Source organism: Sphaeramia orbicularis, chromosome 3 (assembly GCF_902148855.1).
Source record: "Sphaeramia orbicularis chromosome 3, fSphaOr1.1, whole genome shotgun sequence".
Taxonomy (NCBI): Eukaryota; Metazoa; Chordata; class Actinopteri; order Kurtiformes; family Apogonidae; genus Sphaeramia; species Sphaeramia orbicularis.
In genome coordinates, this window is record NC_043959.1 from 25019337 (window position 1) to 25036213 (window position 16877).

The 16877-nt window shown below is 36.3% G+C and overlaps 1 protein-coding gene across 1 annotated transcript in view; it reads left to right on the plus strand.

Annotated features, from left to right (window-relative positions):
- The window catches only part of efl1 (elongation factor like GTPase 1), a 318909-nt gene that overhangs the window by 6746 nt on the left and 295286 nt on the right, over nt 1–16877 (plus strand). Inside the window, 4 exon segments of the mRNA XM_030126047.1 lie at nt 1057–1190; nt 5931–6068; nt 7550–7758; nt 8630–8753. Of these exon segments, the coding sequence (XP_029981907.1) occupies nt 1057–1190; nt 5931–6068; nt 7550–7758; nt 8630–8753 (605 nt within the window).

Genomic DNA, 16877 nt, shown 5'->3' on the forward strand with positions numbered 1-16877 from the left:
TATATTTCACCCCACAAAGATTAAAAATCACGTTTGAACATTAAAGTTTGCACTAAAATACACATTTGATGTACTTTTATTAACATTAGGGTCTAAACTTTGAGCAAAAGTTGAAAAAAACATCCATTGTCCTGATTTATTATATTTTTTATAGTAGATGAATATTAATATAATTTTTTAGCCCTAATATAGTTAAAAAGGGGTTAAAATAAATGAACTTAAACATTAGTAGAAAGTAAAATGCAGTAAGTTTAGTAGTTTTTTTATTAAAGCAGCAGAGTAGACAAATCTGTCCTATCCTTAGACTTAGACTTCCTTTATTGTCATTGCACAAAAAAAACACAGCACTGAGATTTTGGCAACGAAATGTCGTTGCTTGGCTTCCGGATACCACAGAATTAAAATATAGTCTATATAACTTTAATAAACAAGCTAAAAATAAATGAGTGCAATAAATGAGTGCAATAAAGAATAAATAGATAAACAGAATGTGAACAACAGAATAAATAGAGCAAAACAGAATAACCAGTATATAATTTGTGTAAACAGAACAGAAACATTGTAGCAGCTGGGGGGGCTATTGCACAATCTATCTGCTATCCAAACTAAAACTAAATAAACTTTACTTAATTACTAAACCAGCTCAGGACCACGCCTTTAAACTGGGTTTTTTTCTTCACTTTGAATAGAAACATGCCCTGAAATGGTGTTAGGATTGAAGGGGCACATGTCCGCCATCTAGGGGTTGGAGGTGGTAATAAATTTTGGCAGCTCAGTCTGCAGCTATGGTCTGTTTCATTCAGTTCTGTTACTTGTAGCAGTGTTGCAACTTTGGCACTTAAAGGGTTAATGACATTTTCATCGCAGTAAATCTTGAATTAAGGATTGAAGCGCGACAAAAATGATAACTTAGTGATGTAGACGTACTGGATACAGTGATTATTTTATCAAGAAAAAACACTGAGCTGGTTGTTGTTAGAATGTTTGACTCATTTTCCAAAAGTAAAGCTTAAATACTTAAAATGTGTATGTTTGTTTTTTTTGTGTTTTCGTCAGGAGAGAAGGAGTACTTAGTGAATCTGATCGACTCTCCCGGTCATGTGGACTTCTCGTCGGAGGTTTCCACCGCCGTGCGACTGTGTGACGGCGCCATCGTTGTCGTCGATGCTGTGGAGGGGGTGTGTCCACAGGTAAATATCACAGCAGGAACAGAAGCTCCGCCCACTCTGACCTGCTAAACATGGACAGGTGGACTCTTACACCAGCTCATGCACAGGGTTATAGCTACCGTCACTGTTTTTAATTTTTTTTGTTGACTTTATGTGTTATATTTGGTTTTTAACCCAAGTTTTCTTATTTATGAAAACACAGCGCAATTTGGTCCTATCGCAAAACTGTTTTCAAGGACCAGAAAACGGAATGAAGTGTCTATATTTTACTTGAATCTTAATTTTTCCTGTTGCCTCCTAGATTTTGCAACAAAAAACTTCAAAATAAATCTACCTTAGTGACTAGAAATAAAACCAATTTGAAGAAAACACGAAAATGTATAACTATATACAATGACTTCATTCACATATTGGAAAAGGAGTGGGAGGAAGTGTTACATATTTAATCCCGCCCCCTCTCCACACAACAGCCAATCATTTAGCTTCCTGTCAGCATAAGGCCGCACAAAAAATCAATTCCTTTGGATCTTGTTGTAAATTGTTAACCACAATTATCATTTTCACAAAATAAACATAAATACATACCTATATTGACATACAAAAAATAAATAAATGTATGGATACATCCTCAAAGTCAACACAGAAGGAATAAACAACAAAATAAATAATTAAATAAACAAATTAAATTGAATAAACAAATAAAAACACAGAAAAAAAACAGCACTCAGACACCTACAATTTTCTACCGTATATAACCCAGCTCTTTTTAAATTGGCAGATTTTTGGACTTTATTTAATTTTACTCCACATATTGAAACAAAAAAAACATTTCCTTTTTTGGCGTTCTTATTTTTAAGGTGTTGAAATGAAGTCATCCTCTTAGTTCATAACCCCCTTATTTTTGTATGAATAATTTTTTTATTAATATTTCCTGGTAGTAGTTTGTTTTTTGTTGCTTATTTCTATAACATATTTTTAACAAGTGCCCAAAGTGCTGTACAAAGATAGATAAAAAGACAAGATATGATAAAGCTTGTAAAAAATATATAGATATATACTTGATGAGATGAGAACTGATAAAACCAGATACATAATAATAGGATAAATAGTATCTAAAAACACAATGGGTTTGTGTGATCTCTGGAACTCTGTTAAAACACCTGTACTTTCCAAATAAGGCTCATTACCTTTGTGTTCGTGCATTTGAGTTTAATTATCTCTTATTTTAATTTTGCATCATTTTGCACGACATCATTTCAATCAAAATAGAATAAACAATAGCACATGGAAAAGCTGATTCTTGGGTGAGTCCATCAAGATTAACAAGGCAAAATAAAAGATCCAACAAGACAAAAATGACCAAAAAGACTAAATGCAACAAACAGCAGATGTTAAACGAGGTGAACCAAAACAAAACCTGACCTGTAGTTTCTGGAGCTGAACCACATGTATAGACGTAGACTCCCCTTTACGTCATTAAATCCAAATAAAACCGAGTCCAATCTGAGTTTTATTCACCAAAAATGAAAACAAATCAAAACCTCGAACAGATAAAAAACACTGCGATGGATGAAATGAGGCATAAAAGACGTGAGAATGAAAACAAGGTGAAACAGACAGTAAAATGAGGCTGGATCACACAGAAAAACCTCATAATGTGTCAAGGTCTGTTACCGACGCTGAAAAAAACGGATTTACGCAACGGATCGAAGCTAATTATTCCCAGCATATTGTTTTTTTTATTATTATTTGAAGGTAGAATGATATGAAACATGAGGTCGTATAAGTTCTTTGCACAGAAACAGCTGGTGGAAATGTCCTTCATAGACTTTTATTTTTGAGGACATTTCAGGGCCTGGGTTTGAATACTTTTACTGCTGTGAAGTAGTTGAATCAGTGCTTATACTTTTACCACTAAAGTACCTGTACTTCTGCCTGAGGATGCCAACTAGATTAGCTTTCTTGTCTGAGCTTCTTTGATATTTTTATTCCTTGTAAAGTGTCTAAGTGGTTGTATGTAGTATTGATATTCCAAACTGTCACCAGCAGGGGTCAGTCTGGTACACAGGGTTCCTGCGCAAGTATGGAAAAGTATGGAATTTGATTTGTTTAATTTGATTTGTTACTAAGTGTAATGTACTTCAGTTCTGTTTTCTATAGGTTGTTTATGTTATTAGGACTCTAAACAGATGTTATTATATCATTAAGGAAGCAAAGGTAATGTGTTATGTTATATAAATGTGAGATGGGTGTGGGATTTAATAAGTCTTCTTCTTCTCACTCCTTTTTGAGCAGTACATATTGAATTTATTTTGTTATTACTAGTGTACATGGCAGTTGCTATTTTGTCTCGATCACCTTTATTTATTAAGAATCAGAATCCGTTTATTTGCCATTTGCAGAAAAACTGCATTGGAAAACAAGTTGCAAGAGCTCAGCATAAAAATACATAAAAGACAGTAACAAGGTAAAAAGAATAATAACTAGAAGCACTCGGAGAGCGCAGACCTCTGCCAAGGCTGATCAGTGGCCCCCCCCGTGGGCCCCCCCACCCCCGATCACCAAAATTTAATCATTTCTTCCTTATCCCATTTCCAACAAACCCTGAAAATTTCATCCAAATCTGTCCATAACTTTTTGAGTTATGTTGCACACTAACGGACAGACAAACAAACAAACAAACCCTGGCAAAAACATAACCTCCTTGGCGGAGGTAATTAGAGTAATAAAAAGACAGGTGCCCCCGTCGATGAACTGACACTCACTCGGACAAAGTGCATGAATATAAAGCGCATTATTTATACACTAGAAGCAGTCGGAGAGCGCAGACCTCCGCCAAGGCTGATCAGTGGCCCCCCCTCTGTGGGCCCCCCCCACACCAAGGAGGTTATGTTTTTGCCAGGGTTTGTTTGTTTGTCTGTCTGTTTGTCTGTCCGTTAGTGTGCAACATAACTCAAAAAGTTATGGACAGATTTTGATGAAATTTTCTGGTCTGCGCCCCCCCACCCCCCGTGGGCCCCCCCACCCCCGATCACCACCAAAATTTAATCATTTCTTCCTTATCCCATTTCCAACAAACCCTGAAAATTTCATCAAAATCTGTCCATAACTTTTTGAGTTATGTTGCACACTAACGGACAGACAGACAAACAAACCCTGGCAAAAACATAACCTCCTTGGCGGAGGTAACAAGTACAAAAATAAAACATACACCATACATTGTTAAGTATGTGATATGGAGTTGTTAAGGCTACGCACAGCACTGAGAAAGAAACTGTCGGCAGACCGAGAGGTAGAACATTTGATAGAACGATAGCGTCCGCCGGATGGAAGAAGAACAAAAAGACCAGCGCTCAGATATTAGTTCCTTGTACACAAAAAAAGTTTAATTTTTTTCTTCAGCTCAAAGCAAGCCAATGAATGAATGGATGAATGATTTTATAAATTTCCAGGTCCGGAAAAGTATGGAAAATGGAAACATTCGTTCATTTTCTGAACCCGCTTTATCCTCACTAGGGTCACGGGGGTCGCTTGGAGCCTATCCCAGCTACATAGGGGTGAAGGCGGGGTACACCCTGAACATTTCGCCAGTTCATCACAGGGCTGAACATATAGAGACAAACAATCACTCTCACATTCACACCTATGGGCGATTTAGATTAACCAATTAACCTATCAGTGCATGTGTTTGGATGGTGGGAGGAAGCCGGAGTACCCACGGGGAGAACATGCAAACTCCACACAGAAAGGTCCCACCCCCCGTCGACTGGTGCTGGAATCGAACCCAGGACCTTCTCGCTGTGAGGCACGAGTGCTAACCACTGCACCACCGTGTCGCCCAAAATGGAAACAAATGTGTGGAAAAATATTCATGTTTTCAAGATTCTTTCCACTGGTCTATTTTCTAAAACATAAAATTATGAATATCTAAAAAAAAAAAAGAAATGGATCAATACAGTATAGTTAGCTTAGCTCTGTTAGCTTAGCTCTATTTTTAGACAGAAAACAGCCACAGTAATACCACTGATCTCCTCTGTTTTCTGTACAGTTTCTCTTGTCAATAGCTGAATTAAAAATCTGTTTGGAATCCAACAAACAAGGTCAGAACTGTCACAGTTTAGTCTGAACCGTGGATCAACAAACAGCAACTTAGCAACAATATTAACATCCCATAATAACTTTATACTTTCATAAGCCTCATTATCAAATTCACCCGTGTAGAATAAACTGTCATTTCAGTATTAAACTCCTTTTTTTTTCCATTTACAGCTGAGTCCAGTGGAGAAAACAAAGCTTCTATTTTTATCACTTCTTTTCTTTGACTCTAAAGTTGTTTCCTAATGGTTCTCATCCCATCTGGTCACTTTCTGAGGCTTTGGTCAAAGGCCCCGTGGTATTAGTTTTCTTCACCATGGAAGACCTGCAGAGTGACTCACTACTCCCTCTAGTGGTCACATAAATCTCCCGGTCTGTCATTGGAAATAAATTCACTTCATATCTGTACAATCAGAGTCAACAGGATGTCACAGCTATTTATTCTAAACACTCTGATGATCATTTTAGGTCATTTTTTTAATACTTGAAGGCAGAAAAAGTACATACCCTCTTTAAAACCTGTCCAAATCACTAGAATAAATAGATAATGACATTCTTAAATACAATAACACCCCTGTACATATAATAGATTTTGAAGCAGATGTGAAATGTCAGTATTTTTTTCTTTTCCTTGTATTTACACTTTGTCATGTTTACTGTGTTTAGACTCAGGTGGTTCTCCGTCAGGCCTGGTTGGAGAACATCAGGCCTGTCCTGGTGATCAATAAAATCGACAGACTCATCATAGAGTTGAAGCTCACGTCTCAGGAAGCCTACGCCCACCTGCAGAAGATCCTGGAGCAGGTCAGGACGCCGTCATGGTCTTCAGAAAAATAAACAGTCTTCATTAGAAGTTTCTTCACACGTCTCTGATGAAACTACTGGTCGGATTTATTTCAAATTTTACATGCAGCTTCCTTGGGAAAATTGTTCACAGTTTTGAGAAATTTACATTTTAAAATTTTTGACACTTTTTTGAAGTATTACAAATTTGCCTTTACTTGTAATGGTATTATATGGTATTATATTTTGGTTTATATCATGGAAATGGTCACAAATATCCATAGTTACTATTTAGCACTGATAGGAAGTCATATATGGACTTTCATTTTTGTTCATGACCTTTGACCTTGACTGACCTTGAAGGGTCAAACTCAAGGTCACCAATGTCTAGATTTCAACAATCTTCGTCCTCAAAACTAATTAGATTCATTTAAAAAAATGTGTAGCTTCTTTGGGACAATGTCTACAAAGTTTGTTCACAGTTTTGAAAAATTTTTATTTTTGAATTTTTGTAAAATTTTTGAAATATTAAAAATGTTAAAAATGTGCTTTTACTTATAATGGGCCAGATTTTGATGGTTTATAACATGTAAATGGTTGGGGATATCAGTATAGTTGCTATTGAGCACTGATGGAAAGTCATACATGGACTTTCATTTGGGCTCGTGACCTTTGACCTTGAGTGACCTTGAAGGGTGAAACTGAAGGTCACAAATGTCTACATTTCCACAACCTTCTTCTTCAAAACTATTCGCTGGATTAATTTGAAATTTTATATGTAGCTTCCTTGGGACAATGTCTACGAAGTTTGTTCACAGTTTTGCGAAATTTGTATTTTTGCAATTTTTTTTTACATATTAAAAATGTGCCTTTACTTGTAATGGTCCATCCTTTGGTTTGTAACATGGAAATGGTTAAAGATATCAATATAGTTACTATTGAGCACTGATAGAAAGTCATATTTGGGCTTTTATTTGGGTTCATGACCTTTGACCTTGAGTAACCTTGAAGGGTCAAACTCAAGGTCACCAATGTCAATATTTTAACACTTATCTTCTCTGAAACTACTGGTCAGATTCATTTCAAATTTTATATGTAGCTGCCTTGGAACGATGTCTACAAAGTTTGTTCACAGTTTTGAGAAATTTTTGATTTTTGAATTCTATATGAATTTTTTAAATATTAAAAATTTGGCTTTTCTTACAAAGGGTCATGCTTTAATTGCTTATAATATGGAAATGGCAATAGAGATATCAATATAGTTCCTATAGAGCACTGATAGAAGTCATATATGGACTTTTATTTAAGTAGTTGAGTTCTCCTCCAGTGATAGTTCCACCCACTTCTATTGGGAGGCTGATCTCCTGCATCCAGACCACAGGACTCTAACATAAAGACAGAACCTGACCACCTTACAAATTCAACTTGGTATTGATTCTTGATAGAACATGCCAGTGAGATACAGGAACACTATTCTTTCTGTTTTTTCTTTTGGTTTTCAGGTGAACGCAGTCACAGGGACTCTGTTTACGTCCAAAGTGTTGGAGGAACGAGCAGAGAAAGACAGCGAGGAGAAGGAGAGCGACCTGAGTGGAGATCAGGTTTACGACTGGAGCGCCGGACTGGAGGAGGCTGACGACTCCAACCTTTACTTCTCGCCCGACCAAGGAAATGTGGTTTTCGCCAGCGCCATCGATGGATGGGGCTTCAGGTGAGTCTTCAGTAGAGTTCATCTGGTCCAGAGAATCACATCAGGTCTCAGATGCTAAACTCTCTATTCTATTCTATTCTATTCTATTCTATTCTATTCTATTCTATTCTATTCTATTCTATGTACTGCAGATCCGGCTTTGGTTAATCATTATTATTAATTGTGCCTCAGTGTGTTTTATAGCTGACTCTTCATCCAAACGTCCACTAGATGGTGCTGTCTGCTTAGATTTAACTCCTGACCCAACGTGACCCTCAGCTTTAGTAGAGGAGCAGACAGCACTTTGACCTGATTATTTAGTACATTTGTTGTTTAAGGTTTTTTTTTTTTTTTTTTTTTTTTTCCAGCTTTAAAAAGTTAAACAAAACTCTCTCAAGCATTAATTCTGACTTCATTTGATCCCAGTGACAGAGTCAGCGTTGTACTGGTAGTTCTCTACACGTCTGCCAATAATGAGGACATGCAGACCTAGTTCTGAGGTGTAGCGCTGTCCTTGTGATCACTGTCTGCTGCAAATAAACCAGCAAAGTCCCAGAGGAGGCAGTCAGGGCTGCTGCTGCTGCTTCTTCTTTTTCTTTTTCCCTCCTCTGAAGCCAACGCTGGCATTTACTAACTGTGGGTGGAGGATGCTGGGATCCAGACAAGCAACACACAGTCATGTTTACACTGATGCTCCTCGGCAGTTACAAACACTGTGCACAAAAGCTGCAAATACACCCAGTTAGAAAAAAACAAAAAAAAATAAGCATCAGTAATGAAGATGGATTTGGTTCTGTTGTTAGTGAAAGAGCCTGTGGCAAAAAAATTACATAAATGGAAGGCTGAGTGTTTTTGTTGTGTGTTTTTTTTTTTTTTTTTTTTTTGTTGGCAGCATCCAACAGTTTGCACAAATCTACAGCCAGAGGATGGGCATCAGAGCGGAGGTGCTGCTCAAAACCCTGTGGGGAGACTTTTACCTCAACGCCAAGGCCAAAAAGATCATGAAGGGAGCTCAGGTACTGTACCCATGTGTATAAACACTGTAGCGGGGGTGTACGGGGGCGCCTCTAGCAACTGTGGGCCCCATGAAAGGTAAATGTTGTGGGTAGGGATGCACCGATAAAATAGGATATGGTTTGATACTCGGTGTGTGTACTTGTACTCATAAAAATACTCTGATACAACTGCACCGATACCACTTACGACAGTGTGACGTTTGCAGTTAAGTGCAGCAGGTACGTGGCAGAGGAGTAATGTCAGCAGTGTGGAGATTTTTCAAAATAAAAGACGGTGACAAAAGTAACGGTGACTGCAAGTAACGCTAAAGACAAAGACGGATATGGACTGAGCGTTCTGTCCATCCTCTGCGTACATTCCATCCGTTTTCCAGGTGCTCGCGGGTGTGTACTCAGACGGAGAATACCACCCAGAACCGTGGAGGTAGAGGGTCTGTTCAAAGAGCGACTGTGTGAGTTAGAGAAGAACTACTGACAGATTTATGACAACTACCCTCATCAATATCAACATTAGTATCCACATTAGTGTTACCTCTGTTGTCTCCGTGTTTGTTATTTCTGACTTTCTTCTTCTCCAAAAAACTTTACTTTTCTCACTTGCTTCTTTACTTTACTTTTGGTATTTGTCCAGTATGGTTAATTAAGAGCAGCTCCCTCTGGTGGATTAATTGAGAAATGCTCATTCCAATGCATTAAATGTCAGTAGCAGCACTTTGTTCCAGTCAGGATAATGACAACGACAATAAAGCACATTTACAAAAGGAACTAAGAACAGTAATGTGATTATTAAGTACTCATATCAGTACTCCGTATCGCCAAGTACTCAAATGTAAGTACTTGTTCTTGTACTCGGTCTGGATAAAAGTGGTATCGGTGCATCCCTATTTAGGACCAAAACCACAGACAAATCAACCCTCTGTATGGAACCCCCACAGACTGTATCAGTCACTGGATAAAGTATAAAGATCATTGTTTCCATACATCTGTATTATGGTATCATCAAGTTTTCTTCATCAAATTAAACTCATAGATGTTTATTTTAACAGTCACTCAAAATAACACTGTCTTATAAGCTTCATGTGCTGCACGTACTTCCATTCTTTTCATCCAATGACATGCTATTTTTGGGAGGGTACTTTTTCATATAACTTCTTTCAAATCCAGGCCTACTGAGACTAAACTGAGTCAGATTTGCAATATCGTACAAAGTTCAAAAACAGAAGTTTATTGTCCACAGCAGTACTGAGCAATGAAATTTTTACTTTGGAAGTTCCCTTCACACGACTAATGTAAACAATTAAACTAAAATGAAACTAGAAAAGCACTCGGAGAGCGCAGACCTCCGCCAAGGTGGAATGGTGTCGGTGCATCCCTTGTTGTGGGCCCTTCATAAAATAAAGAATCTGTAAATTTGTTGTTGGAGTGTGGGTGGGGGGGGGGTGGTTTAGGGGCAGGAGGTATATAAGTAAGGGTGCATTCCATTAGTGCCGTAACTACTGTAACTGACGTGAAACCAAAACTTCACTTCGGACGTCCAACTCCCGGCTTCTACGCCTCTCTTTTACTTCGGAGCTTACACGAAATTTTCAGAACTTCTAATCCAGTGGTTTCCAACCTTTTCTTGGCCCGTGACCCCATTTCAACATCACAAATTTCTGGCGACCCCAGACATTCAAAACGGAGACTTTATTTTTTTTTTTTGCTAAAATTGATTTGTTTTTGATCATGTAATAGTTTGCTATACTATGTTGCAAATAAACATTAATTTTAGATGACATTTAGTCTGTATAATGTATATTATTCTGGACGGAGGCAGAAAAGCCAGGTGTAGATAAGTGAGAATTTTATTTTCCTTGGTCAGGATATGTACAGTCAGTCCAGCTTGGATTTACAAGACTGACAATTAATACTGAACAAACAAGAACTTAAACTATGAATTATGAAAGAGCTGCAGCATCTGAAACCGACCACAATGAACATTTGAAAGATAAGTAGTACCACAGTGCTTCAGTTTCAACTTCACAATTTGAACGTTATGTCAAAAAATAAAATTAGTGGGTGTTCTCAGGTCGACTCCAGGCACATTTTTATCTTAATCTTTGTCTCGGTGCGAGTGTGTCTGAAGAACATCAAGTGCCTTCCCTTTTTTTGGATAAAACTTTGTGTTCTCCTTTAATTTCTAAACTCTTTGCTTTTAAGAAACATAATTTTAGATGTTTATAGCATAGTGCAAGGCAAGGCAAGGCAAGTTTATTTGTATAGCACATTTCAGCAACAAGGTAATTCAAGGTGCTTCACACAGGACATTGAAATAAAAGAAACAAAAAGAAACACATTTAAAACATAATAAAAGAAACATGTAAAAGGTGATTAAAAACAGCAAGTAAGAAAACAACGCATAAAACCAAAAAACAAAATAAAAATAAAAACACACACATATTAAAGTAAGAGTTGCAGTGCAGAGTTTCAAAGAGAATATAAAATTTTAAAAAGTCAAAAGCCTTTTAGTCAAAGGCAGCAGTGAACAGGTGAGTCTTTAACCTTGACTTAAAAGAACTCAGACTCTCAGCAGACCTGATATTTTCTGGTAGTTTGTTCCAGATATACAGAGCATAGAAACTGAACGCTGATTCTCCATGTTTAGTTCTGGCATTTGGAACACAGAGCAGACCTGCACTAGATGACCTGAGTGGTCTGGATGGTTCATACAATGTACATCATTGTTATAAAAAGTAAAAAAAAAAAAAAAAAAAGCATGAGTATATGTATTGCTGTAGATCAGGGGTCTCAAACATGCGGCCCGGGGGCCAAATGTGGCCCGCCAAAGGTTCCAATGCGGCCCGTGGGATGAATTTGTGAAGAGCAAAAATTCCACAGTCGATGCTGTTGAACTCATTTTAGTTCAGGTTCAATCTGATCTCAAGTAAAATAATAATAACCTGCAAGAAATAATGACTCCATATTTTGTTCTTGGTTTGATGTGAAAAAATAATATTACACTATGTCTATAAATAATGACAACTTCAAATTTTTGTCTTTGTTTTAGAGCAAAAAATAACATTAAATTATGAAAATATTTCCATTTGTAAACTATCCTGTAACAATAAAATGTGAATAACCTGAACAAATATGAACAACCTGAAATGTCTAAAGAAAATTAAGCACAATTTTAAGAATTTTCTGCCTGTGTTTAGTGTCTTTGTAGATCTGATCCATAATACACATGTATAAATAATAAGTTGAGTCATAATGTTGTTAAAATTGCACTTATTTTTCTTAAGAAATTTCATTTTTTTCAGGTTATTCACATCTTTTTTGTTTGCATAGTTTATAAAAGTAAGTATTTTCATAATTTAATGTTTGGGGGGTTTTTTTGCACTAAAACACAGACAAAAATCTGGAGTTGTCATTATTTATAGATTATTATACTATTATTTTACTGGTCTGGCCCACTTGAGATCAAATCGGACTGAATGTGGCCCCTGAAAGAAAATGAGTTTGAGACCCCTGCTGTAGATATATATTTTACCCCAGGCTTGAAAATGACCCTTAAAAATGTTTGAATTTGACCTGGAAAAATGCATGAACCCTGTAAATGAGATGTGAAGAAAGTAGATGGTTAGTTGTGGTAGAAAAGGATTATTTTCAGTCAGAGCCTGAAAAATATTTTAGAAATTTAGAGGTAGAAGAATTAAAATTTTAGTCATAGATTAAAAAAAACAAAACAAAACAACAAAACAAAGTCAGTATGGAAAGAAATTTAGTAAAAAACATCTCTTTTATAAGCAAAGAAAAGCAAAGTTAGGAAAGAAACACCTGGATTCAACATGTCCCAATACTTTTGTCCACATAGTGTTCAACAGAGGTCTGAAGGTTTTTCTTCTGCTTCGTATACTTCACAGGTCGCCGTGGGAACACAGCATCACTCATACGTTCAAAACTTTATATCACACGGGCGTTGACCTGAGAGACTAGTGCTCACGATTCACCACAAAACTCACTTTACATTCAGACACTAATGCATTATTTAAGATTTTACTCATAAAAGTGTTAATAATTCACAAGGCTTGACTGGTTTATTTTGGTTAGAACAGGAAATCCAAATTTAAAGCTTCAAAATGATAGCTGTAGATGTTTTGTTTTTTTCACCAACTTCTGAGACGGACTTGGGTTCTCATTTTAATTTTCTGTTTCTTAACTTTCAACATGACAGGATATTTATAAGGTGGTGAGTGGAGAATTCTTGCAGATAGAAAACATCGGTGTGTGCACATAAATCTGAGTTTGAGTCAAAATAAAACCGATTGTGCAGGTAAAGCAGCAGATTTGGGATGTAAACATACTCCAAATCCATATTTATCATGGAATAAGAAATAAACAGACCAAAACATTTGTGAGTTTCATACTTTTCTACCTTTCGCTTTCCAAATCAGTAACCAGTTTGGCCGATCAATTGATATCGATCATAAATCAAACTGTTGGTATCGACTCAGAAAATGGCGACAGATTGATACTGAAGGAAAAGAATCGGTCAAAAATGACAATTTTCCAAAAGCTTTCCACAACTACATCGGAGTTCACCTCCAGTTTTATTGATGAATTACTTCGACCTTGAGCTTCGGCGGCTTTCCAGTTTCTAATAAAGTCGAAGAAAGTTAATTTCCGACATTTTTCTGTTTTCAGGGAGGAGAGAGAGTGGGCAGATGGACTGTCATGATAATGAAATTTTAGTTCATGATTAATTATCATGCAAATAATCGCTCTGTGATTGTCTTCATTCATTTTATGGCACGGTTATAGTATAAGGTTGATAACAGTTCAATAATACACTAAAAGAGGCATTTATTAGCATTAAACAGGCAAACATTTTAAACCATAAAGACCCAGAGCTACTTATGTGGCAGTTCCAAAACAATATTATCTTGTCTTAAGTGATTTAACACCGTTCATTATAATATTATCCTCTATATTTTGAATTTTTTCAGCGAACATCCGGTATTTTCTTATATTTAATTTACTGATCATGTTGGTGTTCATAAGAAAAAAAGAGGAATTATGAGTTTTTCAGCAAAAGTTCATTTAATTCACATAAACCCAGTGCGTCCATCCACTGTCACTGATTCAACTTCATAGGTTTTACTGTTGAATCCATGTTATAGAAGATGACGGTGTTTTGTTCATTTTTTTAATCATTTTGTTCAATTTGTATTAATTGTATTTATTTGTTGCTCAGTTTGTTGCCTATTTTGTTATTTTCTTTTCAGTGTTGTTAAATTTGCAGCTTATTTTGCTCATGTTACTTAATATTTTATTTATTTATTATTCATTTTTGTCAATTTTATTGATCACTTTAGTTATTTTGTTGCTTTTTTTTTTTTTTTACTTCATGTTTGTTAATTTCTTTGCTTATTTTTTCATTATATTTATTACTTTTTACCTTTTTCATTCATTTTTATTCATTTTATTTATTATTTAATATTCAGGGTGGGGAAGCAAAATTTACAATGAACATTTAGTTGTTTTTTCTCAGCAGGCACTACGTCAATTGTTTTGAAACCAAACATATATTGATGTCATAATCATACCTAACACTATTATCCATACCTTTTCAGAAACTTTTGCCCATATGAGTAATCAGGAAAGCAAACGTCAAAGAGTGTGTGATTTGCTGAATGCACTCGTCACACCAAAGGAGATTTCAAAAATAGTTGGAGTGTCCATAAAGACTGTTTATAATGGAAAGAAGAGAATGACTATGAGCAAAACTATTACGAGAAAGTCTGGAAGATACTATTAAAGAAGAATGGGAGAAGTTGTCACCCGAATATTTGAGGAACACTTGCGCAAGTTTCAGGAAGTGTGTGAAGGCAGTTATTGAGAAAGAAGGACACATAGAATAAAAACATTTTCTATTATGTCAATTTTCTTGTGGCAAATAAATTCTCATGACTTTCAATAAACTAATTGGTCATACACTGTCACTGTCGTAAATTTTGCTTCCCCACCCTGTATATTTTTAATTTTTTCAGTGAAGATCAGGTATAGATAGTGTAGATCCTATATTTAATTTACTGATCATGTTGGTGTTCATTAGAAAAAAATGAGGAATTATGAGTTTTTCCAGCAAAAGTTCATTTAATTCACATAAACCCAGTGCGTCCATCCGCTGTCATTAATCCAACTCCATGGGTTTTACTGATGAATCAATGTTATAGAGTAGGGATGCACCGATACCGATACGAGTATCGGCATCGGCTCCAATACTCAGTGTGTGTACTCATAAAAGATATCCGATACAAATTCACCGATACCGCTTACGGCCGTTTGACATTCACAGTTCAGTGCAGCAGGTATGAGGAGGTGGAATAATGTGTGTGGAGTGTGAAGAGTGTGGAGATTTTTCAAAATAAATGACGGTGATAAAAGTAACGCTGACTGCAAGTAACATTAAAGACACAGACAGATACGGACGCAGCGTTCTGTCCGTCCTCTGCGTACATTCCATCCGTTTTCCAGGTGCTCGCGGATGCGTAAACAGAATGAGAATACCAGCGGGAGTATGGAGCGGTGCAGATCCCCACCAGCGGAAGTGAAAACGAAACTTATCACTCATTTCTCTTTTCTCTACCTGCTGAAGCTAAGCTGTTAAACCTTACCAGTGAAAACGCTGCAATATTAGTATCACATTAGTGTTACCTCTGTCGTCTCCATGTTTGTTATTACTGACTTTCTTCTTCTTCTTCTCAAAAAACTTTACTCTTCTTCGTGGTATTTGTCCAGTATGGTTAATTCAGAGCAGCGCCCCCTGGTGGATTAATTGAGAAACGCTCATTCCAACACATTAAATGTCAGTAGCAGCACTTTGTTCCAGTCAGACTAATGACAACGACAATACAGCACATTTACAAAAGGAACTAAGAACTGGAATGGGATTATTAAGTACTCGGTATCGGCAAGTACTCAAAAGTAAGTACTTGTACTCAGTCTGGAAAAAAGTGGTATCGGTGCATCCCTGTTATAGAGGATGACAGTGTTTTGTTCATTTTTAAATCATTTTGTTCAATTTTTACCTCCGCCAAGGAGGTTATGTTTTTGCCAGGGTTTGTTTGTCTGTTTGTTTGTTTATCTGTCTGTTAGTGTGCAACATAACTCAAAAAGTTATGGACAGATTTGGATGAAATTTTCAGGGTTTGTTGGAAATGGGATAAGGAAGAAATGATTAAATTTTGGTGGTGATCGGGGGTGGGGGGGCCCACGGGGGGGGCCACTGATCAGCCTTGGCGGAGGACTGCGCTCTCCAAGTGCTTCTAGTTATTAATTGTATTTATTTTTTGCTCAGTTTGTTGCCTATTTTGTTATTTTCTTTTCAGTGTTGTTAAATTTGCAGCTTATTTTGCTCATGTTACTTAATATTTTATTTATTTATTATTCATTTTTGTCAATTTTATTGATCACTTTAGTTGTTTTTGTTCATTTTGTTGCTTATTTTATTCTTTTTGTACTTCATTTTTGTTAATTTCTTTGCTTATTTTTTTCATTATATATATTACTTTTTACCTTTTTCATTCATTTTTATTCATTTTATTTGTTATTTAACATATATATATATATATATATATATATATATATATATATATATAATCCAAGTGTGTCCATCTTCGGAAGGTTTTACCGGTGAATCAATGTTGTAGAAGATGAGGGTGTTTCCACGGTAACTACGGAGCCTCTGAACGTCCAAATGCGTCATATCTGATGACCATGAAAAGACGACAAACTGTATTTTACATCAATTATGTACATGTATTAGTAGCATTAGTGGATAAGAGGTCATTAAACTGTTTATATCAGTAGATGGTTTTAGCTGACAGTGGATATTTAGGTTTCATTTTCATTTCATTTCACATGTTTATTTCAAACCTGCTACCACATTTATACGCTTAACAGATGACGACTAGACAACACATGGTTTGAAAAGGGGATGGAAGAAGCATTGCTTTTAAAACTCCAACCCCTCACACCACACACAACTCATCACAACATTTCACTACACCAAAACAAAACAATACAGAACATTATAGAACAAAACAGAACAGTGCGGAACAAAACAGAACAATACAAGACGTT